The sequence below is a fragment of the Pinus tabuliformis genome, chromosome J, assembly GCF_031772625.1.
Source record: "Pinus tabuliformis cultivar Carrire ecotype Pingquan chromosome J, CPIR1, whole genome shotgun sequence".
Taxonomy (NCBI): Eukaryota; Viridiplantae; Streptophyta; class Pinopsida; order Pinales; family Pinaceae; genus Pinus; species Pinus tabuliformis.
Window position 1 is genome coordinate 17,433,766 of NC_142295.1, and position 26,860 is coordinate 17,460,625.

The 26,860-nt window shown below is 40.1% G+C and overlaps 1 protein-coding gene across 1 annotated transcript in view; it reads left to right on the forward strand.

Moving 5' to 3' along the window:
- LOC149225193 (Zn-dependent exopeptidases superfamily protein) overlaps window positions 1–26,860 on the forward strand; it is a 608,410-nt gene that overhangs the window by 405,764 nt on the left and 175,786 nt on the right. The window contains 2 exon segments of the mRNA XM_089379887.1: window positions 19,259–19,368; window positions 20,257–20,369. Coding sequence (XP_089236013.1) covers window positions 19,259–19,368; window positions 20,257–20,369 — 223 coding nt within the window.

Genomic DNA, 26,860 nt, shown 5'->3' on the forward strand with positions numbered 1-26,860 from the left:
GAAACTCACCTTAGGAATTTCCACCTTTGTGTGAGCAAATGGTGCCATGATATTAACCATGAGGATGTTAAAATGAGACTTTTCATCTTTTCATTAGATGGAAATGCAATGGATTGGTTCATAGAATTACCTGCTAACAGTTTTGATTCTCTAGAATCAATCATTGATGCCTTTGAAGAAAAATATGGAGATGAAAGAAAGATCAAAGCGAAAACTGATGAGAATGATAAGGATCACATCAAGGAGTTGACTCGAATGATTAAGGATATGCAACTCAACCAAGTTCAACTCATTAAGACCATGGAGGTAAATCATGCACAAGCAATAAAGGCCATGGAAGTCAATCATTCTAATCAAATGGCCACTTTTCAAAATAGGTTGCTCACCATGGAAGAAAAACAAGTGCAATTAATCAACACCATGGAAACAAATCATGCCAAGGAAATAAGTGTTATGAAGGCTAATCAAGTCACTTTTCAGAATAGGTTGGATGAAATGGAAAGATTATAGGTACAAAAATTCCAACTTAGGTTAAATGACGAATGGGAAGAGAACAAAGAAACAAATCATAAGCCTCTCGGTCCACTGAAGTAGTTTTCATCTCGTTATGAGGAGGTCATTTACACCATTGAAAAATGGCTAATTGATGGAGACTTGGACATCAAGGAGCTTGAGGAGAAGCTTTGGAAAACTACTCACTCGTGTGTATGCAGGACCCCCTCACGCTATCCAAAGACTGATTTCTAGGGAGGCCATAAGCACTTGGGAGAGAGTTGCAAACTCATCGAGGCCGTGGGCCTTTTGAGCCTTGTGAATCTCTTTTGGAGAGTTTTTTCCATCTTCAAGTTTGTTGTTGTTATATTTCTTTTTTGGAGAGAGAGTCTAGCTTTGTTAGAGTCCCATCTTTGTAAAGATCTCTCTCGTATTGTGGGCTGCCCTCTTAGAGGCATTTTTACCTGCTTTAAGCGCTAATAAAAGATAAAAAAAATTGTTGGAGGGAGCTTGGGATTTTTCCCATGGCATCCCCCTTCCTCATTTAGAGGAGGGATTCTTGTGGGTGGCCTAATCTTGCTTTTAGTTTTTCTTAGCTTTCTAGCTTTTAATTTCATATTGTGCATGCTTAAAATCAATACATTTCACTCCACATGCAAATTTTTACTAATCTTGTATTTAAATTCCCACATGCATACGCTCTCAAGTTTTGCAAACTATTTCTCTTTGAAGCATTTGCATGAAGCATTAGTTTAATTTGGGGAATTAACACAATTTGCACTTCATCTAGGCATTTTAGTATAGGAAGACCCCAAGCCTCATTAAAACTTACCTCTAACTTAAGTTGGTTGAATAGACTTTTAGGGACCCTCTACCTCTATTGACTTCTCATTGTGAGATCCAAACATTTGGGCGAGAATGAGGTCTGAGGACTAGAGTTCAATTGTAACTTTTCCTTAGCACTAATTAATAAAATAAACCAAGAACTCATTCCATCATATTTTCTTTGTTTGCAAAGTTCTTAAATTTCTTTCTATCTTGATGGTTTAAAGTCTCACATGCAAATCTTATTTCAAGAGGCACTTTGGATGCAAGCATTGTAATCCCTTTTAATTTTGCAACAAGTTTAATTTTTTTGTACTTGGAAATTGACTCATCTTTTGGTTTAATTGCTTATTCTCTTGATTTCACTTTCAAGTACTATTATTTTGGCTTGCAAACTTAATTGCATGTTGTCATCTTGGTCTAACATTTGAGTTATTTTTGTATCCTTTTGAGCAAGATAGTTTTCATGATTTGATTTGTAGACTTATTTATCTTGAAAGCATTTATAATATCTTGTGCTAACAATTTAGTGTTTCACTTTTCAAGGTTATTTTGGCTTTCCATTTGAAAGCATTTCACTTCATTTTAAGCAAAATGCAATTTCATTTCTTAAAGTGCAAATACTTGGAAGGCACTAGTTGTTTATGTATTTCATGCTTATCTTAAGATGGTTATTGTTCATATCAATTTTTTGCTTATAAGTCTTAAAGAGAATCTATTTAACTCTAACAATTCTCCTAGAAACTCACATCCTTTTTAAATTAACTTTTCATTAGGAACCACCCCCCTAAGCTAACCTAGGAGATAGCTTAAACGGAGAGAGTCAGGATTGGTTTGACAATCCCTTCTCTGAGTTCCCTGCCACCAACCACACCTTGTGGGGTTGAAGGCTTTTCTCACTAATTTGGAGCAACCTTGAGGAGGCAGTTTGTGCCTGGAGGTAGGCGGCATGGTCAACACACACCACTCCTCTGAAAGAAACATTCTCTTCACATCCCACATAGAATTCAGGAAGGATTGAAGAGATATGAAACTGGTGGCAAACTGTGTAATGGCAGGGCACACCAACTCCTTGTTGTTGGTGAATGTTCTCATCAAATGAAGTACATATACATGATTATATATAAATTTTGTACTTCTTTTTTATGATTCAACAATATCCTTGACAAAAGGATTTTTTCCTATGTTCTCCTACATCAAATCAATGTAGTGTGCAACACAAGGTGTCCAAAATAAGTTAGGATGCCTCTCCATAAGCATATTTCCAACAACAACATACTTTGCAACATTATCCGTTATGACTTTGACAACATGTTGTGGAACCACCTCCTGAATAAACACATCCAACAAATCACATAATAGTCGTGCATCTTTGATATGTGCATATGCATCAACAAATTTCAAAACATTGCCCCCTTGGAACAATTAACCAAGAAGTTAATAAGGCTTCTACCATTTTGATTAGTCCAACCATCTGACATCATAGTGCATCCTATGTGTGCCCATGATCCCCTAAACTCCTCCAATCTCTTAGTGCAGTCAACCTTTTCATTTTGAAGAATGCGCCCTCTAAAGTCATCATATGAATGGACTTTGTACCCTGGACCAACAATAGCAATAGCATCAACCACAGGCCAGAAAAATGGATTGTTCCCAGCAACACTGAAAGGAATATCACTCATAAGAAGAAACTTTACCAACAACTTGTCAAATTCTTCCTTCTCCCTTTTCTTAATAATTAACGAGATAGATGGTTGTGCACCAGGTGTGATTCTAGGAACAAAAAATGATGAGGTAGCTTATGGGGTTGGGTGTAGATGTTGATGGTGAATTAAAACCAGTACCACTCTCATGGTCATCTTCCAATCCTGACACACTACTCCCTGCTATTTGACTCTTCAGAGCTACCTTGGACAATTTGGTTGTTTTTATTTCTTCCAATGACTTAAGGGCTCTTCGAATGATTTCTAAATTTGTATTTGAGCAAGGCCCTACCTCATGTCTAAGAGTTTTTGCAAGGTGATACTTCAATATGTATAGCCCCCCTGTCATATGATGCCCACATAACTTGCAAGTCAAATTTGATCTGTCAAACCCTCCATCAGGTTCACCAAATTCCCACAGAGGGTCCAATTTGTGAAAATTTCAAGAAATCCTATTGCAGTGATAATATTATTTCTTCTACTTATTAACTCATAAATAAGTTATTCACAATGTTCTTATGGTGAATATCAAAATAAATTCTACTGTAGTCTTCACAAATAAAATTTTGAAGCGAATGCAATAACAACACATAAGAATAACCACAATGACACAATTATTTCTGGACAATTGTCCCCGGAAAAACCCAATGTGAGAAAACCAGTGCAATAGATGAGGGTTTCTTTATTATTCTTCAACAAAAGTATTTTGTACAATATACAACCAACAGAACAGAAGTGAGAAAATTTACAGACGCTTCCTGACAAATCTATGATACAGGAGAAGTGCTCCTCAGCCCTTTGAATCCCTCTATGTCCCTCTGCATCACTTTTCCCCACACTGGCCTTGCGTCAGACTGCTCACGCAGTCCCAACGTCAACCTGCCCTGCGTTGCCTCTTACTGCGTCACACTTCTGTGTTGGCTCTCCCTGCTCTGCATCTTCTTGCCTTGTACTCCTGATTGATGTTGATGCCCTCTCTCTTTCTCACCTCCAACTCTCCCTCTGATTCGATTTTCACTTGCCGAACTTTGAACAGTGAGAAAATCAATCTTACTCGGGTCATTGAGTATCTGCCTCTAGTGTGTTCTCCAAGTGCCCATCAAGCCTCCTCTTATAATCCTCTCGTTGATCAATCAACGACCCAGATTAGGTCCTAATCAATGGCTAGGATCATATTGACTTGATCTCTGACTTCTACTAGAAGTTTCACCCACATTTTAGATTAATACCCATTAATTATTTTAATTTCCTAAGTTTAGACCTAGGGTCCCATTAAAAATAATTAATTAGTTTAATAAAATTGTCTCTGAGTGGAATTTCCCAGAACGATTTCTGGGTTTTGGAGAATGCATGCGTCTAAGGCTCCCTGCAAAATTTGAGACTTAGAGCACATCTGATGCTACCAGAAATCAACACTCCCTCTTAGCAAGGAATGTGCTCTAGCAATGCTTCCAACTGAAGCATCACCCTGACTTCATAACATCTTCCTTTGCGCTGTTGATGTCTAACCTGTTGTCCACCAACTACTACGCAAACGCTGCATTTGTACTGCTGCTGACCCTGCCATTGTCAACCCTACATTCGAATTGCAACTCCCTCTGTCATTGTAACTGAGAAATCACTTGTTTCTGCTACTGAAACAAATTCTCTACCATACCCATCTACTCCCTGAACTGAATGAACTTAGCTCTTCCTAGAGCCTTCGTGAGTATGTCTGCTACCTAATCTCCTGTGGGGACATACTGTAGTTGTACTGCCCCACACTGAACACAATCTCTGATAAATTGACATCTGATATCAATGTGTTTCGACCTATCATGAAATACTGGATTCTCAGAGAGTTTGATGCAACTCTGATTATCACAGTATACCCTGGTCGCTTCCATCCTTTTTCTATACAAGCTCACAAGCAATTTTCTGAGTCATATAGCTTCGCACGTAATTGTGTTGGCTGCAATATATTCTGCTTCTGTAGAGCTTAGAGCTACCATTTTTTGCTTCTTGCTGCACCAAGATATCATCCCTGATCCAACATTGAAGCAGTGACCCGAGGTACTTTTTCAGTCCACTGAACTACCAACCCAATCTGCATCTGTGAACCCATTCAATCTAACTTTCTCCCCTCGGGAGTATTTCAACCCATATCTGACTGTTCCGTGCATATAACTAAGAATGTGTCTAGTTGTCGCCCAATGCACCCTTTTTGGTTCCAACATAAACTAACTATGAGTGTTGACAGCAAAGCAAATGTCTGGCCTAATGTTGACCAGATACATGAGCGACCCAATGAGCTGTTTGTATAAGGTGGGGTCCACTTCCTTGTCTCCTGATGCATCTGTTTTCTTCCAGTTGGTGATCATGGGAGTAGCCATGGGTCGACAATCCGGCATTCTGAATCTCTTCAGAATTTTTGTAGCATATCTTCCTTGTCCAAGGAAGATTTCCCCATTCTTTTGCCAAACTTCCAATCCTAGAAAATAATGCATCAATCCCATGTCCTTCATGTCAAATTCAACTTCAAGATTCTTCTTGCAATCCTGTATGAGCCTGGATGACCCTGCTAGCAAAATGTCATCTACATATAATACTAGAATAAGTGGCTCATTGTCTACCATCAAATAGTAGATATTGGCATCAACATCACTCTTGACAAATCGCAATTGTTGCAAGTAACTATAAATCCGACCATACCATGCTCTGGATGCCTGCTTGAGCCCATACAGTTCTTTCTTTAATCTGCAAACATGAGTTCTCTTCTCATGAGTTTCGAAGCCTTCGAGCTGTTCTATATACACCTCTTCTTCTATCACCTCGTTCAAGAATGTTGTCTTGACATCCATCTGGTGAATCTCCCATCCCATTTGCGCTGCTAGGGATATAACAGATCTGATAGAGTTTTATCGAGCAACTGAGGCAAAGGTCTCTTCATAGTCTATTCCTTCTTTCTGAGCGTACCCCTTTGCCACGAACCTAGCCTTGTGCTTCTCTATACTGCCATTTGTAGCATACTTAATCTTGTAGATCCATTAGGATCCTACAACTGATCTATCTTCTGGTCTAGGTACTACTTCCCAGACATCATTTGTCATGATAGAGTTGTATTATTCTACCATGGCATCCACCCATAGTTGGTGTTTAACAACTTCTTGAAAGCTAGAGGGTTCTTCAACCTGAGCTACTAATGCTTGGTATCTGTCAGGTTGTCTACGCTGCCTTTTCTCGGTTCTAGGAGCTCCAACAAAATCCTCTGCGTCCCTCAGATTTTGTCGTACTTCTTTGTTGGTTCTACCACTGGTGGTGGGAGGCTCAATCAACTCCTTCTCCTGATCTTGTTGTTCCATCTGTTGAGAACTATCTGGATTTCCTCCTTCTAAGGAGATACTGGTACTGGTCATTGTACTCAATCCAGGTGTTTGTCCTCCTGCCTGTCCTCCTTGCTGCCCCTGTTGCTCCTGGACTAGTGGAACATTTCCTGACTGATCTTTTGCAGGCATCTCACGATATTTCCTGAAAGCTCTATCCTCCATGAACTTAGCATCCCGTCTCACTACTATCTTCCTATTGCTTAAGAATGTAGATTTTGTATGCCTTTGAGGTCTTGTTGTATCCTATGAGATACCCCTTTTCTGCAGTCTGATCTTGTTTATTGCACTTCTCGTCTGGAATGTAACAATAAGCCACGCTTCCGAATATCCTAAGATGACTAACTTCAAGCTTCTTCCCTGTGAAGACACCTTCGGGCGTTTTCTTCCCCAATGCTCTATGAGGAGTTCTATTCTAGATATACATTGTTGTGTTGCAAGCTTCTGCCCATAAATACTTAGGTAGATCCTGATCATACAACATAGCTTTGGCTGCCCCAACAATAGTTCTATTTTTCCGTTCTGCTACTCCATTCTGCTCTGGATTATATGGAGTTGTCCACTGTCTTTTGATGTCCTCCTTGGCGCAAAAATATGTGAAGTCTTTGTCCGTATATTCTCCACCATTATCTGAATGCAATACCTTTATCTTTTTCCTTGTCATATTCTCAACAAGAGCTTTAAACTCTTGGAAACAATCAAATATCTCATCCTTGGTCTTTAAGAAATAAATCCAGGTTTTTCTAGAGTGATCATCAATAAAGGTGACGAAGTATTTACCACCACTAGGAGCTCTTGTGGACATAGGACCACAGATATCTGAGTGTATCAATCCTAATACACATTCTACTCTATTGTTACTTCTGGAAAAAGTTGCTTTAGTGTACTTCCCTAGTACACATCCTCTGCATAAGTCATCATGTTCGCTACTAAGGATTGGTACTCCTGTAATAGTCTCTCTGAGCATCCTCAGTGCTCCATGGTATAAATGTCCCATTCGCTTGTGCCATAATTCATTTCATTCATTTTCACCATCATAGTTGCTGCCTATCAGTGCCATTGGAGATTCAAGTTGCAACCTATACAATTTGTTGCTTCGAGTTCCAATTTGTCTCCTCTTCTTCTAGCTTGGATGGTTGATGTATATTTTCTTTCCAATGAAATATACATCGTATCCTGGTGGCTTAGATGTTGGTTCCTGCTTCTGTTTGAAATGCTATGGTGCCCCTCCCTACTGGAGTACACTTTGTTCAATTTCCCATAGTAATATGGAAATCCATTTGTTCTTCTTGATAGCTCGAGAAATATTTTCGTACTCCAGTCATATGGGTTGAAGCCCTGCTATCAATATACCAAACATCTACTGATGCTGAACTTGCAAGGCATGCAGATTCTTCTTCTAGTCTAGAAGCCAATTCTGAGTTACTTTGAGTGTCCATCTTAGTGTTGTTTTCTGACGCTATCTCACCCCAACAATTGTTGTAGAATAAATTGCGTCCTTTCCTGAGAACTACGCAATTCTCTGGGGTTTCGATTTTCTGCCTTTGTAGTAATTTTTAACTTCTCCCTTTTCCTCAACGTAGTCTCTTCTAGTTTGCACTCCTACTTAACCAAGCTCTAATACCATGTGAAAATTTCAAAATAGAAATCCTACTGCAGTGAATATTATTTTTTTTACTTATTAGCTCAGAAATAAGTTATTCATAGTGTTCTTATGGTGGATATCAAAATAAATTCTACTACAGTCTTCAAAAATAAAATTCTAAAGAAAATGCAATAACGACACATAAGAATAACCACAATGACACAATTATTTTTAGACAATCGTCCCCGGAAAAACCCAATGTGGGAAAACCAGTGTAACAGATGAGGGTTTCTTTATTATTCTTCAACAAAAATCTCTTGTACAATATACAACCAACAGAACAAAAGTGAGAAAATTTACAGACGCTTCCTGACAAATCTCTGATCCAGGAGAAGTGCTCCTCAGCGCTCTGAATCCATCTGTCTCTCTTTGCGCCACTTTTTCCCACGTTGGCCCAGCGTCAGACTGCTCACGCATTCCCAACATCAACCTGCCCTGCACTGCCTCTTACTACGTCACACTTCTACGTTGGCTCTCCCTGCTCTGCGTCTTCTTGCCTTGTACTCCTGATTGATGTTGATGCCCTCTCTCTCTTTCTCACCTGCAACTCTCCCTTTGATTCAATTTTCTCTTGCCAAACTTCGACCAGTGAGAAAATCGATCTTACTCGGGTAACTGAGTATCTGCCTCTAGCGTGTTCTCGAAGTGCCCATCAAGCCTCTTCTTATAATCCTCTCGTTGATCAATCAATGGCCCAGATTAGATCCTAATCAATGGCTAGGATCATATTGACTTGATCTCCGCCTTCCTCTAGAAGTTTCACCCACAATTTAGATTAATACCCATTAATTATTTTAATTTCCTAAGTTTAGACTTAGGGTCCCATTAAAAATAATTAATTATTTTAATAAAATTGTCTCTGGGTGGAATTTCCCTAAACAATTTCTAAGTTTTGGAGAATGCATGTGTCTAAGCCTCTCTGCAAAATTTGAGACTTAGAGCACATCCTAAGCTACTAGAAATCAACACAATTTCCTTGGCATGTTTGTAACTTTATTGAATCTTGAGTTTTAGTGTAAGATTGAAGTTTGAAGTTTGAACTTAGGGCACAAGAAGAATTGCAAGTTAAACAAATGAAATTAAAATTTACATCAATTTGAATTCTTGACAAAAAGAAAAAACCCTCAACTCAATGCCAGCAATAATGGCCAAAAATACACTTTCAGACCCAAGCAAAAATGATGGAAAAAAAATAGGGTACAAGATGAAATTAAACAAATAAAACTAACAATCAAGATTCCGCATTTTTGACCAAAAAAAAAAGCTCTCCATTAAATGCAACAAAAATGACAAAAAAAACAAACTCAAATCCAAACAAAAATCATGGAAAATAAATGGGTGATAGAAACCCAAGAAAAAAAAAAAAAAAAAAAAAAAGGGGGGCCAAATTTGATGCCCATACCTGGAAACCACGCTCTGCTGAAGAAACTTTGTCCAAACTTGAATATATTTTGCTTGGGATGCTAAATTCCTTCACTTTTCTCCTCTCTTGCCCTTGTAGATGAGTTTTCCTCCCCCTTAGCTCTCACTCTTGCTTTTTGTCTGCAAGATGAACAAAAAAAAAACCGGAAATTGCCTTTAAAAACTTCTTGTTTTTTAAAAGGAAGAGTATTATAAAAAAAATGGAGTAATATTTTAGAAAAGGTTATTTAATAAAAAAAAGCCCAAGTTCATCTTGACAAAAGCAAAAATGGAGACAATTGCTGACGAGAAAGAAATTGAGTCGAAGTCAGAAATGAAAGAGGGAAGATTTCCTAAAACTTTCAGTATATGTGTCGGTGCGCTATTGAAACTCAAAGGATCACTTGCGGGAAATGATGTTATCGTCTGTATTGATCCTACTCAAAATAATAATTATGTTAGTACTAAATGTGCTAATCAATTAGTGATTCTTGAATCAAATATAATCGAAACGAGTTTTGTTGAAACAAGTGACAAAGAATACGACATAAGCAATCTACAACTACTAAGTATTGGAGACTATACGTTTGTATCGCAATTCACTATTAAGACTTAAAACCTTATTTTGCGACAATAGTGATATAATTCTGGGTTCACCTTGGATTGAATCACTAGGATCTGTTATCCTAAATATGAAATTTTTTTTGACATTTTCATACAAAAAGAAAAAGTTAACATTACAGGATGTTACAATGAACCCAGATTTTGTAACACCAGAAGATATGCAGGATATCGCAAAAGCCATTTCTCAAGAAAGTAAAAAAGTAATACAGAAAATGCAAACAGAAATTGACAGAATCACCATTGACAAAAATGAAGAAGTTACTCGCCTCAATGTTAATTTTAGGTATGTTCTATGCTTAGAGCAATTTATTTCAATTTTCATAGTTAGCTCCATACCTTTTCCAAATTAGCAATCACATCAGCATTAAAGTAAACTACAGATAGAACATAAACATAAATCGCAGAAGACAAGCCAAGACAAGAGGACACAAGATGTGGCGCTAGCTAGGGACAAACCCCAATGTGGGGAAACCCTTGATCAATTCTTCTTATATGTTCTTCAATAGTTCAGCAGAGAGAGAGAGATAGTACGTTTACAACAGAAGTCAACACTTTGACTTATCTAGATAAGAGCATGGATCATTTTTAAGAAGATGATGCATGAGATCAGTTGAAGACATGCTGCTTCAACTGATTCTCCAATGTGACTCCTTCACCTATCGTTGTGCTGTGCTGCATTTCATCATCATGCTGCACCTCACCGTGCTACACCATGCTGCACCCATCATCACTATGCTGCATCTCATCATGCTTCATTAATCATGACTGTACCCATCACTGTACTGCATTATGTGATATTGCTGCACCATGTTGCCATACTGACCTATGTGTTGGCTGCATCTTGCTTGCTTGTTGTCCCTTGCTTGCTTGTTGTCCCTAGCATGCTTGTTGTCCTTAGCATGCTTGTTGTTGCATGCTAGTTGTCCCTTGCATGCTAGCTGTAACACTTGCATGCTAGTTGTCCCTTGCATGCTAGCTGTAACACTGCATGCTTGGTGTATTTGCTGCTAAGTACCATACAACTGTCCCAATGTTAGTTAGTTGTCCCTTACATGATGCTCTCTTTTGGAGACAGATGCTCCGGCTGTTCCTGGAAGTTCCCGACAATTCTGGCAGTTTCGGTTGTTCCCGACAGTTCCAACAGTTCCACGGCAGTTTTGGCAGTTCCGGTTGTTCCCGACAGTTCCAACATTTCCCGCTTTTCCGGCTTTTCTAGTAGTTCCGACTTTTCCAACGTTTTCGTCTTTTCTAGCAGTTTCGCCTTTTCCGGCTTTTCCGGCTTTTCCTGCATTTCTGGCTTTTCCGGTAGTTCCGGCTTTTCCAATTTTTCCGGCTTTTCTGGCAGTTCCTTTTTTTTTTCGGCAGTTGTAGCAATTTCGGCTTTTCCGACTTTTCTGACAGTTCCGACTTTTCCAGCTTTTCCGACAATTCCGGCTTTTCCGGCAGTTCCGAGATTTTGCCCTCCAGATCAGGGCAACGTTATTTCTTAGGATCTCTCCTCCCACTAAAACCCAAAAACAAGTAGAGAGAGGAAGAGATCCCAGGTGCATTGAAATGACTTGAAGGCCACCTCTATTTATACTAAAATGTTGAGCACATGTGGGGTTTATTTGGTTGTTGGCCGACCTTGGCGAATTGTTTTATAACACAAATAAATTCATAACTCCATGAATACTTATCGGAATCAGATGGTCTTTAGATCAATCCTACACCTCTCGATGAGAGGGATCCAAGAAAAATATCAGTTGCCATAAATAAGATGATCCACATGGAGTTTGGCCTTAGCTACCAATTTTAACACTCCCTCTCAACTAGGGAGAACTCCATCCATTGATCCATATGTCCGACTGTACTATCTCTGCCATTAGTGCCCTGCACTGCTCTGCTTTGCTTTGATGTGTTGAGCTCTGCTGAACCATGAAGAAGAAGAATTGATTGAGAATGTTTCATACCATTCTCTACTGACCTGAAGACAGATTCATTTGGAGAGTGTGTCATATCACTCTTACTGACCCGAAGTCAGTTTTATTGATCCCAGATCAATATCACACGAGAGTGTCTCAAACCACTCATATTGATCCCAGATCAGTTTCATTGATCCCAAATCAATGTCACAAGAGTGTTTTAAACCACTCATACTGATCCCAGATCAATGTCACAAGAGAGTGTCTCAAACCACTCATACTGATCCTAGATTAGTTTCATTGATCCCAGATCAATGGAGGTCATCCTAGCATAGGGAGTACGGTAGATACAACGATGCGTCCATCGATAGTACTACTATGGTCCCTATCCTCATTTCCTTGCTCATTGATCAGATGAGAGGTACTTCCCATGAGTCCCAGACTACATGGGTAGGATGCCTCGACAGGAGAACTAATCATCCTGTCCACAAGAGAACGAATCATCCTGTCAGTGGATGCCACGGAGAACTAATCATCCTGGCCCACAGGAGAACTAATCATCCTGTTCCACAATCGCCACGGAGAACAAATCATCTTGGCCCACAGGAGAACTAATCATCCTGTTCCATAGTCGCCATGGAGAACAAATCATCCTGGCCCACAGGAGAACTAATCATCTTGTTCCACAGTTGCCACGGGAGAACTAATCATCCCGGCCCACAGGAGAACTAATCATCCTATTCCACAGTTGCCCCGAGAGAATTAATCATCCCGGCCCACAAAAGAACTAATCATCCTGTTCATAGCGCACCACCAGGGGAGGGTGAGTTGCCCTGTGGTCGTATGTTGCTCCAATAAGTACCCCAAGCCCCCTAGAGCTCCCAAAGCTCAATGCATGCAACATGCAGGACCCTTATAAGAAGGTCTCTCAACGACTCCAAGTCGTTCGGGAAAGTCACAGATTTGGCCTTCCCCGGGGCTTTGACAAAATGTCTGCGACCTGTACATCAGTCTCAATGCGATGGAGCCTCCTCGCTCATCGACTTACCATATCACTGATAAGGCAGTATCTGATGTCTACCTGCTGGAGCAATCATCAAATACGGGATTCCTCAATAATCGAATCACCCCTCTGGTTGTCACAGAGAATCACAGTGGTATTCATCATGTGTACAAACAACTCACTTAAGAGCTTCTGCAACCATGAAGCTTCACACGAGATCATACTCGTAGCTATGTATTCGGTCTCGGCAGTGCTTATAGCAACTGACTTCTGCTTCCTGCTCATCCATGATATCGAAGCAAAATCCAAAGAGAACTAGCACTGAGAAGTGCTCTAGTGATACTCCACACTGCCTGCCCAGTCAGCATTCTAATAATCATGCAGTTTCATATTTTCGGCAATGTATCTCAATCCATGAGAGATTGTGCCCCGAAGATATCTCAGAAGATTCTTGGCACCAATCCAGTGAGGCTCAACCAAATATGAGCTCACCATGCTAACTACAAAACATATGTCTGGACGGAAGTTCACCAAGAACATCAACGCGAATGAGTTTATGAAACTCAGAGGTATTTCCCAAATCTGGTCTGACATCACTACCATATAACTTCTAAAAGTTAAGATCCTTGAGATAGTCATAGGCTTGCAGTTTATCATTCCACATCCGGAATCCAACTCCCTCTTACTTCTGCAAATGAGAGGGTCTGCACCTGTCAGAAATAGGTCGTCCTCATAAGGTGCTGGTATGAGAGGTCTATCATCCACAACCTTCGGGTAATGGTTTGGATCGGTTTCACTCCTAGTGAATCTCAGCTTCATCAGACAGCTATCAATCCTCTCATACTATGCCCAGGGTGTTTTGCTTCAAGCCATAGAGGGCTTTCTTCCACTTGTATACATGAGATTCCTGATCATGAATCTCAAACTCCTCGGGTTGTTCCAAACCTATGGACCTGCTGCATGAGGGGAATGGTCCCCTTATAAGATTTTCCTTCAGTACATCTCAGACATGTACCTTTATGCTCTACTTGAATTCAGACATCCCTATCACCATTTGACTCACATTAGGTAGGGCACCATAGGTAGACCTCCGGTGTTATTGATGCGATATGTCAATTGACATGATCCCCAATGGACCATGAGAAAAAGCATCTTTGAAAATTATATTTTTTAACACGTACTTTTCCATCGATGAATGCCACCCTGAAACCTTTGACTTCCATTTCCGAGATGGACACCAGGTTCTTCTTGCGATCAAGTACATAAAAAAGATTCTGAATGAATTGAGTTACCCTTATTCAATTGAGAATTAACATTCTCTACACCCTTTCCGGGATAGGTGGCATCGACTCCAAGTATAATCCCACGATTGTTTCCATCTCTACCAAATTAGAGAGTGCACCCATCTATCGGATGAAGTGCCTTGAAGCACTACAATCTATAAGCCAGATCCCCAAAGAATCTGAAGGAGAGGACCAATACAAGATAACGCTTCTTTATCTTATCAGAAACAACATTTGATTCTTCATACCTGGGGTTCCTTGCTTTCTATGAAGAGTCGGCCATTTCCTTGATGACCTGCAGTACTTGTCATTCATTTGATCATTGAAGATGTCCCTGGAATGATTGTTATCATCATCAAGTGATGTGTCCCTGCCATTCAGACACTCCTTCGCATAATGGCCGAACTAGTTATCTCCCTTTCCTTCCACCCTAAGATCCGGTCTTCCAATGAAGTGATCTTTAGGTAGGCCATATTCCGCTGCGCCATTCTGATAATATTCTTTGCTTCAACTTCACCCTTGGTGAATTTGAAGAGGGATGAGGAATCCACTGATCCTTTTGTCCTTTCCCTACTGTCTTCGGTGATTGCTCTTTCACTCTTGCTTGGGCATTGTCTTCACCTCAGCTCTAATACCATGTTAATTTTAGGTATGTTCTATGCTTAGAGCAATTTATTTCAATTTTCACTGTTAGCTCCATATCTTTTCCAGATTAGCAATCATATCAGCATTAAAGTAAACTGCAGATAGAACATAAACATAAATCGCAGAAGACAAGCGAAGACAAGAGGACCCAAGATGTGGCGCTAGCCAAGGACAAACCCCAATGTGGGGAAACCCTTGATTAATTCTTCTTGTATGTTCTTCAATAGTTCAGCACAGAGAGAGAGAGAGAGAGAGAGATAGTACGTTTACAACAGAAGTTGTGTTGCATTTCGTCATCATGCTGCACCTCACCATGCTGCACCATGCTACACCCATCATCACTATGTTGCATCTCATCATGCTTCATTAATCATGACTGTACCCATCACTATACTGCATTGTGTGCCATTGCTGCACCATGTTGCCATACTGACCTATTTGCTGGCTGCATCTTGCTTGCTTGTTGTCCCTTGCTTGCTTGTTGTCCCTAACATGCTAGTTGTCCTTAGCATGCTTGTTGTTGCATGCTAGTTGTCCCTTGCATGCTAACTGTAACATTGCATGCTTGGTGTATTTGCTGCTAAGTACCATACAACTGTCCCAATGTTAGTTAGTTGTCCCTTCCATGCTGCTCTCCTTCAGAGATAGATGCTCTGGCTGTTTCGGCATTTCCCGGCAGTTCTGGCAGTTTCGGCTGTTCCCGGCAGTTCCGACAGTTCCTATTGTTCCGGCAGTTCTGGCATTTCTGGCATTTCCGGTTTTTCCGGCTTTTCTGGTAGTTTCGACTTTTTTGGCAGTTCCGGCTTTTCCGACAGTTCTGGCTTTTCCAGCATTTTCGGATTTTCTGGCATTTTTGGCTTTTCCGGCAGTTCCGACTTTTCCGGGTTTTTTGGATTTTCCGGCAGTTCCAGATTTTCCGGCAGTTCTAGCTTTTCTGGCTTTTCTGGCAATTCTGGCTTTTCCAGCTTTTCTAGCAGTTCCCTCTTTTCCAGCTATTCTGGCTTTTCCGGCAGTTCCGGCTTTTCTGGCTTTTCCGACAGTTCCGGCTTTTCTGGCATTTCCGGCTTTTCCAACTTTTCTAGCAGTTCCGACTTTTCCAGCAGTTCTTGCTTTTCCGGCTTTTCCGGCAGTTCCGGCATTCTGCCCTCTGGATTAGGGCAACATTATTCCTTAGGATCTCTCCTCCTACTAAAACCCAAAGACAAGTAGAGAGAGGAAGAGATCCCAAGTGTGTTGAAATGACTTGAAGGCCACCTCTATTTATACTAAAATGTTGAGCACATGTGGGGTTTATTTGGTTGTTGGCTGACCTTGACGAATTGTCTTATAATGCAAATAAATTCATAACTCCATGAATACTTATCGGAATCAGATGATCTTTAGATCAATCCTACACCTCTCGATGAGAGGGATCCAAGAAAAATATTAGCTGCCATGAATAAGATGACCCACATGGAGTTTGGCCCTAGTTGCCAATATTTACACTCAAGGACCACAATGAGAAATTATTGATGCAAATTAAGAAACTTAAAAATGAAAAAAAATAATTGAAAAGCAAACTCAAGAAGATGACAACCCAAATGAAGGGAAAACATATTCAAATGTTGCAGTTCAGACGATGAAAATTTCAAGTGAAGAATCTGTAATTAAATTAACAACATCAGTTTCTGAAGTAAATCAAGAAAATTCTAGACGCATGATAAGGGAAAACCAGACCAAAAGAACCCCTTATCTACATCTGAATCACATCGATAGACACCACAATCAATCTACGGATTTGTATCAATCAAAACATAAAGGACAAAATTATGTTCCGAAGACTACTAATGTCAGTACAATTCAGTCTTGTGATAACAATTCACACGAAGTATCCAATAACCACAAGATTCCACAAAAGATTAATCTAGGATGGTTCGATCCCTTCTCAGTGCCACATTTTTGTTTATCACTTAGAAGATCATATCAACTTATATCAACGAAGATGATAGTACCGAGACGAGAAGACATTTGAAAACCGAAAAAGAGATCAAGCCTTTTGCATCAACAAGCTTTGAGGACAAAGCTTTTTTGAGGAGGAAGGCAATGTTATGAATAAAATATATAGGAAATAATGTAAATGATAATAATTATAAATAATGATTAGTTAATTAGTAATTAGGTTGAAGAGGCATGTCTGAATGAGACATGACTCTCCATGAAGAGGCACCTGCCTAGTATATAAACAGGCCTCTCACTCTCATTTGTATCATCATTCATATTCATACATTTAATATATAATATTTGTATCCTCAATGGATATCTTCATATTCCAAGTCTTCTATTTAATTCGAAGAACGAACTTTGTTCGCTTCACTGCACCCCACGATTTTTACTGCTCGACTCGCGATTTTTTTTCGATTTTTTCAACGTGAAAAAATCGCCGATGTTATTGGGATGATAAAATCGGGATGATGAAAAAAAGCGTGATATTTTGATATAATTTTTTGAAAACATCACGATGTTCGCAACACTGGGCCAAAGCCCAGCTTATGTTGTCAATATTGGAATCAACAACAACAATCTAATCAAACATTGACCCTTTAACTCCATTTCCATTTTTTTGAGATTGGCTCATCTCTTCAGTTTCAATGTTCCATGTAGAGACATGATAGCTCCCCTCCATGTCTAGTTGACGCCCTGGAGGCAAGACTGTCTCGTTAGTTTCTTTCTTTCCACTAGTCTGCCAACCTTGGAGGATGGGAGAGTGGTTGTAACTTGTGAGGGGTTCCCTAAAACTCCCAGTTAGTCTAGCTACTTCCTCTGTGCCCAGGGCATTTTCTTGATGACACCATTAGGTTTAGCATTGGAGAATTTACTCTGACTGACAACTTTGCAGACTCGTCTGGTGACTTAGTGTGAAAATTCTATCACTGCAGCAACTGATTTACTTTTCCTACTTATTGCATCATAAGTTATTCATGAAATTACTTCAACAAACATTAAAATAAGTACTGCTGTAGATATCACATCGTAATACAGAAACAAAAATATGCACACATTGACACAGTTATTTTGGACTAATGTCCCCAGAAAAACTCAATGTGGGAAAACTGGTGCAGCAAGGGAGGATTTTATTATTCAACAATTTTCTTGTACAACAAGGTGCCAAACTGGCTTACTCATAGATAGACAAACTTCCAGCACTTTCCTAAACCCAACGTAGGCCCTACTGACCTCTGATACAACTTGAAACTCTCTGCGTCAGCCTACCGAGGCTCTGCGTAGCCTCTCTGGGCTTCTACGTCACTCCTGCAGCCTCTGTGTGGATGACGCAGACCCTTCTGGCTCTGCGCAGTCTCTGCTGTCTCTGCGTGGCTTCCTCTGGTTCTGCGTCTGCCTCTTCTACGCTGATCTCCCGTCTCTCTGTTCCGTACTTGCTGCCTCCTGACTGCTCTCCAGACCACTGATTCAATTTCTTAACAAACCCCGCTCCAGAAATTGAACTGACTGGTCTCCCTCAGTGTGTTCTCCAAGTGCCCCTCAAGCCTCCTCTTATACTTTTTCTGTTGACATCTCAACGGCCGAGATTAAGTCTCTAATCAATGGCTAAGATTAGATCTGGCTTGGTCCATGTCTTTTGGACCATTCTAACGCAGATTCATATTAATACACATTAATATTTTATTTTCCCTAAGTTTAGACTTAGGGACTCCATTAAAAATATTAATTATTTTAATATCCCCTGATCTGTTTAGAATCTGCCCAAACCCTTTCTGGGTATTGGAAATCTCTTATGCCCCAACCTTTCCACCAAATTTCGTGGCTAGAGTACATCCGATGCTACCCCAAATCAACACTTACACTGAGGCTGGTCCCCTTTCTGTGTTCCTATATTTTCTTACTATTATTTTACACATTGTACAAGGTTTTCTTCAATGGTTAAAGCTTCTATTTTTTCCTTTTTATCTCCCAGTATTTTTGTTTGCCTATATGTGCTACCTTTTCTCTAGATGTGCCACCTTGTTTGCTGTTTGTCCAGCGATACTATTGAGTCTCATTGACCTTTCTTTGGTCATAACTGAATGCTAGTGTATATTCTATCTCAATTTCAACTTCTATGCTGATGCCTGATTCATGTTGGAACAATATCTTGGAAGAGAAACTTTTTTAGTTTGTAGGACCTGACCTTCAGAATTTATAAATGGGTTCATTTAAAGAGCATGGTTAAAAAAAAGTGCATTTGAACTAGCTTTTTCCATTGAAAATATAGTAATGGAAAGGGTTTTATAGAATAGAATACAATTGTGTAGTGGAATTCAGAAGAGTGCTCTGTGTTGAGTTGCTGCAGTAGATCTATTCTGAAAATTCCTTTCTTTCTGCTGTTGTTTGCAGAAATCCAGGTGGCAATCCAGAATGGTTTGGAAGTGTTATAATTGCTGTGCTGGTTACAACTGGTGTTTGTCTTCTGCTTGTCTATTTGCTTCCATATGCACATTCTTCAGGTTCTTGATTTTCTTTTCCCTTTTTACAATATTCTGAAAGGGCATTTCACTCTCGTTTTGCCAGGTTTACACCTTTTCTTGTCATATCCATGTCTGGTATCCAACAGACCAACCTTTTGGAAATTATCTAATATTTAGTTAGTAACTTAGTACAATCTCCTGTGTGAAATTCCTGTCCAGTTGGTTGGAGTCTGGACATCTACCCTACCTGAGGCATCAAGTCAAGAAATCCCTTTAAATTCTTTAGATTTAGTATATGCTTTTCAGATTGAGTTTTATGTTGGGAGGTGTTTAGTTTATTTATTACATCAGTAGATATTACCTGTAAACTTTGGGCAAATTCATAATTGTGGACGATAATTGCTGTGGTTCTACATTTACAACCCTCCATATTTTCAGGTTCTAAGTCATTTCACTGGTTGCTAGTTGTTACTTTTGGCAATAGCTCTGAGATTTTTTATGTTTTTGTGTCTCTTTAGTGTCCTACTTTTTGAAGAGTTGCTGAAGGCACTTTCTTGATTATATGTAACATATCTGTAAATTATCATTATGACTGACTACTTTTGGGTCATCCCATGATATAAATATATTTCTATGCTTCTTTGTTCCATCCAAATATTTGTTGTGAAGGTAGTTTCCTATAAATCTAAATATGAGTATTCGAGGAGACCTAATAAAACTTTCTTACTTGGAAACCTTATGTTTTTATTCCATGTCAAATTGTTTGCCATTTTCCTCTCTATCGTACATTCATAACCAGGCTTGTAGGTTTTGTGTAGTTAAAAATAAGGTTCTTAAGTGTATACACAATTTTGTGAGGTTGGAGGAAAGCATGTTGCATATTACAGGAAGTGTCATTACATTTTGGGAATTCGGTTTCCTTTGCAGGTGGACTAAAATGGATCATCATGGGAACCTGTGTCTTTTTTTTACTGACTCTTGGAGCAGTAATGTTCAAATTCGTCTCCCCTTTTACCACAGATATTGGTAGACCTGTAAATGTAAGTACTTTGAATGATAATTACTTTCTTTGACTTCTTTAATCAGCACGTCTTTTGTGAGAAGCCATTTCTCATGAATGCAAAAGTTTGAACATGTCAATATTGCAGGAACCTACAGTGCACATTATGGTAAAAAGATCATAAATGTTTTTCTTTGGTAAACATGAGAAACTATGAAACTGAAAATCATGGGCATTTGTAAATATCTTGCTCTATTTTTTCGTTTAAACTTTTAGATATCAAGCACCACTAGAGTTTTATTCTTATCAAATGAAGAGGAAGCCATATAAATCTCTAAAGCAAGAATTGCATAAGCTTGCCAACTCTGATGTTTTGAATTAATTGCACCATAATTTGCATTATACATTATATTTATGCATTCTTAACCCATCAACTGAAAATATATTGCATTTGATTTGTTGTCAATTATGTTTCCAAGGTCTGTAAACAATTTTTTTCCCCCAAAAAACTTCAAATTATATTAGAACATTGGTTGCAAAATGCATGCCCCCCTCATCTAGATGTAGAACATGTTAGCTTTCGATGTTACTCCAAAGTCTTTACACCATGCCCTAAGGTGCTTCATGTCATGTGGAGTGCATGGCATGTTGATTACCCTTGGTTGTAGCTTGATGGACATATGCATTGGAGATAGGTTGCTCATGGATTATTATTCCTTGCCTTGGTGCTTATGTGGCACACTTCCTTGGAGCACTGGGGACTTGTGTGGCTTAGTGATTTTCTTCATGGAGTGCATTTGAACTTGGTTGCTTGCTTGGAGAACAATTCACTTTGGAGGAGAGCATTGAGCGCAAGGTAGCATGGGGCCACTTGGTTTCTTGCATGAGGGTTGCACACAACTTGAGGACACTTGGGTTGACAAGTGATCATGTAGGTGTGGTGGACTAGGAAGTAATGATCTGGATTTAAACAAGAACGCAACAAATTACAGATATAACCATAAATAGTAAATACAGAGATGCAACAAAAATAATACTTCATTTCATTAATGTAAAATACTGAAATATGCTTACAAGTAGAAATGGAAATAAACCAGCTAGAGCGATGGTAGCTTATCTTTGAGAAGAGATGTGGTGGCTACATGCCTTTGAACTGTGTTACAATGAGGCTCGAAGGCCTATTTATTGTTGAGAAACAATGGAAAACCCTCAACATCCAAAAACCTAACCCTAGGAGATGAAACGCCAAACTATGGGCCCTGTTTGGGTAAATTGGTACATCAACTTCTCAGGGTTGTAACTTTGGCATATGATCTTCATTTGATGCGCACAATACCTCGTTAGAAAGATATATCCGAGGACCTCAAAACGGTTCCGGAAGTTTAGGACTCGAAAAACTGCCAAAAATAGTAAATTGTGCCACAATTAAGGAAATTGAAAAACTGAAAGAGATAGTTGTGGGGGTCCAAGTGGGATAGGTGGGTGGCCACCAACATCCCCCTGGATCATTCATCCCCCCTTAGGAAGGGGTGGTCCCCATTGCGTTGAGTTCCTCCATGAGATGAAGAAACTTCTGCTGAACTTGGTCCCTGGTGAGCTGTTTTGCAACCTTTGATGTGTCCAGTAATGTTGGGAAGCATGGTCGAGGGCAGTCCACATTGAACACTCGGTGTAAGCAAAGGAATAGGGGAATGTTGTGCTCCAAAGCATTGTTTCCCATAGCCTTGGTAATGGTGTAAGGACTATATCAGAGTGGTTTGAGCTTCCGATGGGCTCTGGTAAGGCGTTCTTTCTGCAGATGCAATCAGACTTTCTCGCCCACTTGAAACTTGTGTGGTACCTGATGCTGATCATGTTGCTGCTTGTACTTGGCATTTTCTAGAATGGAGCGACGATATATCGACCCGTTGGGTAGAGGTGCTCTAGGAGTCAGATTGAATGAATGCTTGACCTGATAGTGCAACGGTACCCCTGTGGGTGAGGAGAAGATGTTCCTGTCTGCTTTCATGACCGTATCCATCTGCTGCTGCTGCTGCATGGAGGAACCCTTCGCGGGGGTCATGGATGTGGTGACGATCTTCCCCTTACTTTGGGAGCGAACCAGACAAAAAATAAATTTCCTAGTCTAGGAGATGATCTTACTGCCTTTCTTAGCAGAGATCAAAGAAGTGGCGGTAGGTGGGGCTACCTCCGATATCCTGTATAATGTATTACACAAAGAAATAATAATAGCGCGAGGCCTTGACTCATACACAGCATGTCGCTTCCACAAGTATGGTTGGCCTAATAATACATCACAAACATCAAGCGGTGCAACATCACACAATACCTCATCTGTGAAGGGCTTGATGCTATAGGGAAGGCAACACTGCTGGCGGACTCGGAGATCTCGTCCTTGGTGAAGCCACCCGATGTTGTACAGTTGCGGGTGTGGTATGGTTGGTAGTCCCAACCGCTTCATGACCTCTGTTGAAATGAGGTTCTTTTGGCTGCCACTATCGACAATGAATTGCAGTGGCGAACCCTTCACCCACATTTGTGAGTGGAAAAGACGCTCCCCCTCCTCTGGATCTTCGGGCTCATTCTTCTGGACCTTGGTGGTGGCAACAGTGGCGCTGGGCTCCGCATCAATGATTTGCTTCCCTTTGTCATTCCCCTTGTTGGGTTTTGACTCAGGGTCAGAACATGCATCTAATTCTGAAGCCTTCAACTCGGCCACCAACGACTGCTTGGTCCGACACTCACTTGTGTTATGAGTGGGGCTCTTATGGAACTCACACCACTTTCCTGTGTCCTTCTTTGACTTCGTGGTGTTGTTCTTTTCTTGCGGCTTCGACAGGTTGTCTTGGGTCACCCCACCTTGGCTTTGTCCTTTGTTCTTCGGATTCGCAGATCCAAAGTCTCGCTTCTTTTGTTTAAACTTTTGCTCAATCTTGACAGCGTATCAGTATGTCGTGCCAAGCGAGGAGATGTTCAGGAACTCCATCTCGTCCTGGATGTACTTGTGTAGGCAGCTGCAGTATTTGAGTACCAAATGCAGCTCAGAATCCTTGATACCCAACTTTGTGCGAAGGGTATGAAAAATATTTGTGAACTCCAGCACATCTTGGTCCCTTCCCTGCCGCAGCGTGGTCCACTTTATGTATTTATCCTCATAGCTTTTGACAAGGTAGTACTGCTCCTTGATGGCATCTCGGAATGAATTCCAAGTGGTTGTGGCTGAAAACAGTGAGCCCGTACTTTCATCCTTTTGCTCGCAGTAGGTTTCCTACCAGTCCTTGATGCGGGGGCTGCTTTGAGAAGTGCAAAACTGATCTTTTCCCAGCTGGAAAAATCATGAACAAAAAAATAACCATCTAGCAGATTTAACCATTTATCTATGGCATCTGCGTCTATCTAACCCTCGAATATGGGGATTTCAAAGTTAACTTGTACCTTAAAGGGTGTGGCGTTTCCAGCGTAGCTGTTAGAAGCAGATGCGTCGCCCCTGGGTAATCGCTGAAGGATTTGGGCAAAGTTTTCCATCATCGCGTTCCTTTGTCGCTCGAGGGCTTCTTCGAGCAAGATTTTGATAGGATCTCCTGCCCCCTCGTTTTTGTTTTCATCTGCCATGGGAGGCCATCGGGATTTGCGAGGCTAGTCTTGCAAGGGTTCAACCAGTTCAAGCCCTAATTCCTTATATCCCGACCTTGTTGGGGACATGGAAAGAAAAACAGAGAAAGAGCAGATCGCTCTGATACCACTGATCTGGATTTAAATAGGAATGCAACAAATTACAGATATAACCATAAATACAGAGATGCAGCAGAAATAATACTTCGTTTCATTAATGTAAAATATGGAAATATGCTTACAAATAGAAATGGAAATAAACCAGCTAGGGCGATGATAGCTTATCTCTAAGAAGAGATGTGGCGACTACATGCCTCTGAACTATGTTACAATGAGGCTCGAAGGCCTATTTATTGTTGAGAAACAATGGAAAACCCTCAACATCCAAAAACCTAACTACATGCCTCTGAATTATGTTACAATGAGGCTCGAAGGCCTATTTATTGTTGAGAAACAATGGAAAACCCTCAACATCCAAAAACCTAACCCTAGGAGATGAAACACCAAACTATGGACCCCTTTTGGGTAAATTGGTACATCAACTTCCCGGGGTCGTAACTTTGGCATATGATCTCTGTTTGATGTGCACAATACCTCGTTAGAAAGATCTATCTGAGGATTACAACTTTTGAGTGAGCAACATCGGTCCAGGGACCCATATTGCTCCCAGTTTTCCCAAAAAACGTCGTTTAGGGCCTCAAAACAGCTCCGGAAGTTTAGGACTCGAAAAACTGCCAAAAATAGTAAATTGTGCTACAATTAAGGAAACTGAAAAACTAAAAGAGACAGTTGTGGTGGTCCAAGTGGGATAGGTGGATGGCCACCAACATCCACCTGGATCAAGTAAAGATGGCTTAGGAGGTAGCATTAGATCATTGGAGACTTTTGGAGGAGTGTTGGACTTTTCTTGAAGAAAATTTGACCTTGGACCCTTGCCTGTTGAATGTGCATGCCTTGGAGCTTGACTTGTGTCACCTAGAGTTGAAGTGCTTCACATGTGGACCTATATAGTGTGTAAATGGTTTATTTATTCTATACTATAGGTCCACTGATTATTGTTTTCCTCCCTCACTTTTCATATAAATGGAGGAAGGATAGAATCCTAATACGATTCTTGTTCACTCATGCAATTGGATGCTTGTGTTAGAGATGTGAGATGTAGAGAAAAATTCTTCCTTATTACTATTTATTTGTATTTTATCTTTGCCTTGTGCACTAGGGTTCTTGAGGAAATTCAATGGAAGACTATGGTTAGGGTTTTTCCTTTAAGGAGACAACCAAGCTAAGGTTTTGAACAGACCCTAAGCAAAGGGAGTACATGTTCTTGTAGTTCTTGTGAGATAAGATAATATAATTCTATTAATGTCCAATAGATGACAAAAGTATGTCAATGGGATTGCTAAGTACAATGATGTTGATACAAGGCAAGAGCACCAAAATGTCTAAAATATAAAGAGCAAAAAAGTAAAGTAGATCCTAAGATCTATGCTAAAGCATGGAAAAACCTAGACTAATGAGTGGCCACAATTGGAGGGAGTGTTGAAAATATTAGCCAGAAAAGGCTTCCTTGATTTGTGCCTTAATCATAAGAGCCAGAACGAGTTCCTTATGCATGACTAGAGTTCCTAAAAGTTAGGAGATTCCTATAAAATAGGATGAGTTCCTATTATTTAGGAATCAACCCCTAAAAAATTGGATGAGTTAGGTGGCAGTTAACTGATGTGTTGAAATTGAAGGTCGAGTTCTTGATTTTCTAGTGTGAGTTAATTGAGGAAAAACACAAGTGATTGAGTTTCAAGTGGTTGACTTGAAATAGGATGAGTTGCATGAGCAGTTAATTGATGTTAACTCAATCAATCACAAAATCATTCCTTAATTAGAAAACTCACTAATTTTAACCATTCAAATTGCCTTTAAAAGGAGGAGCAAAGGCACAAGTTTAATCATTGTTTTGGTGAGACCAAGCAATAGGAAGCACGAGTTTGTGCGTGGAGCTTGTGAGAGGAAGAGTGTGCAAGAAAAGCTTGTGCACAGATTCATAGAGGGCAACAAAGATCAACAGTCTTGTAGGTGTTTCAAGCTTAGTTCTAGTAGAGAAATCAAATTGGTTTCTATTGAGACAAAGTTATTTTGTAAGAGATCTATTGGTTAGTTTTTCTATCACAAAAATTGTCAAACAAGCAGAGGGTTTTCCCAGTTGGGTTCCCTAGTAAAAAAAAAGTCTTGAATTGTGTGCCTGTGTTTTATTCTCTGTTCCTATTCTGCTACACTCTAGTAGAGAATTTTTGTGTCTTATGAATAGAACTAGGTTCAGAATTGTTCATTAAGCAGTAGCAGAAATTCATGGAAAATCTACATGTTATCAGAGCACTTGGAACAGAATTAAGATTGTCACAAGTGCATCTCATCAAGGCAACCACATTCTACAGGAGCATCTGAAGTAGAGAAAAGGGTCAAGTTTGTGTCTCTTTCTCGTGATCTGATTTGCCAAGGTAGGAGGGAGGCTAACCGAGACTAGGAGAAAATCTGGGCATGTTTTGGTATATGTCTCTTTGAAATTCAAGGTTGCAGAAGTCTGGTTCCTTGTAGGAGGCCGAACCTCAGTCACAACAAAGTGTAGAGGGCTGAAGGCACCTTTTTTGTAGGGTCGAAGGTTTAGGGAAGTTGTTGGAGGGAAGCAACATTAGTCAAGGTACCTGCACAGAGGGTTGGAGAAGGTTATACCAGGTTGTGGAGGAGGTTGAAGAGCCTTAGTTAGAGCAGGTACAAAAGCCCTAACCAGTGAGCAGATCACCTCAATACATGCACAAATCCGTGGAGTTTTCAAGGCAGTTGATAACTTGAAATAGGTATGTGTTTGTCTCTCTTGTGATTGATGGATGCTAGGTGTTGAGTCTAGGTTGGACAGGTTGTTTGGCA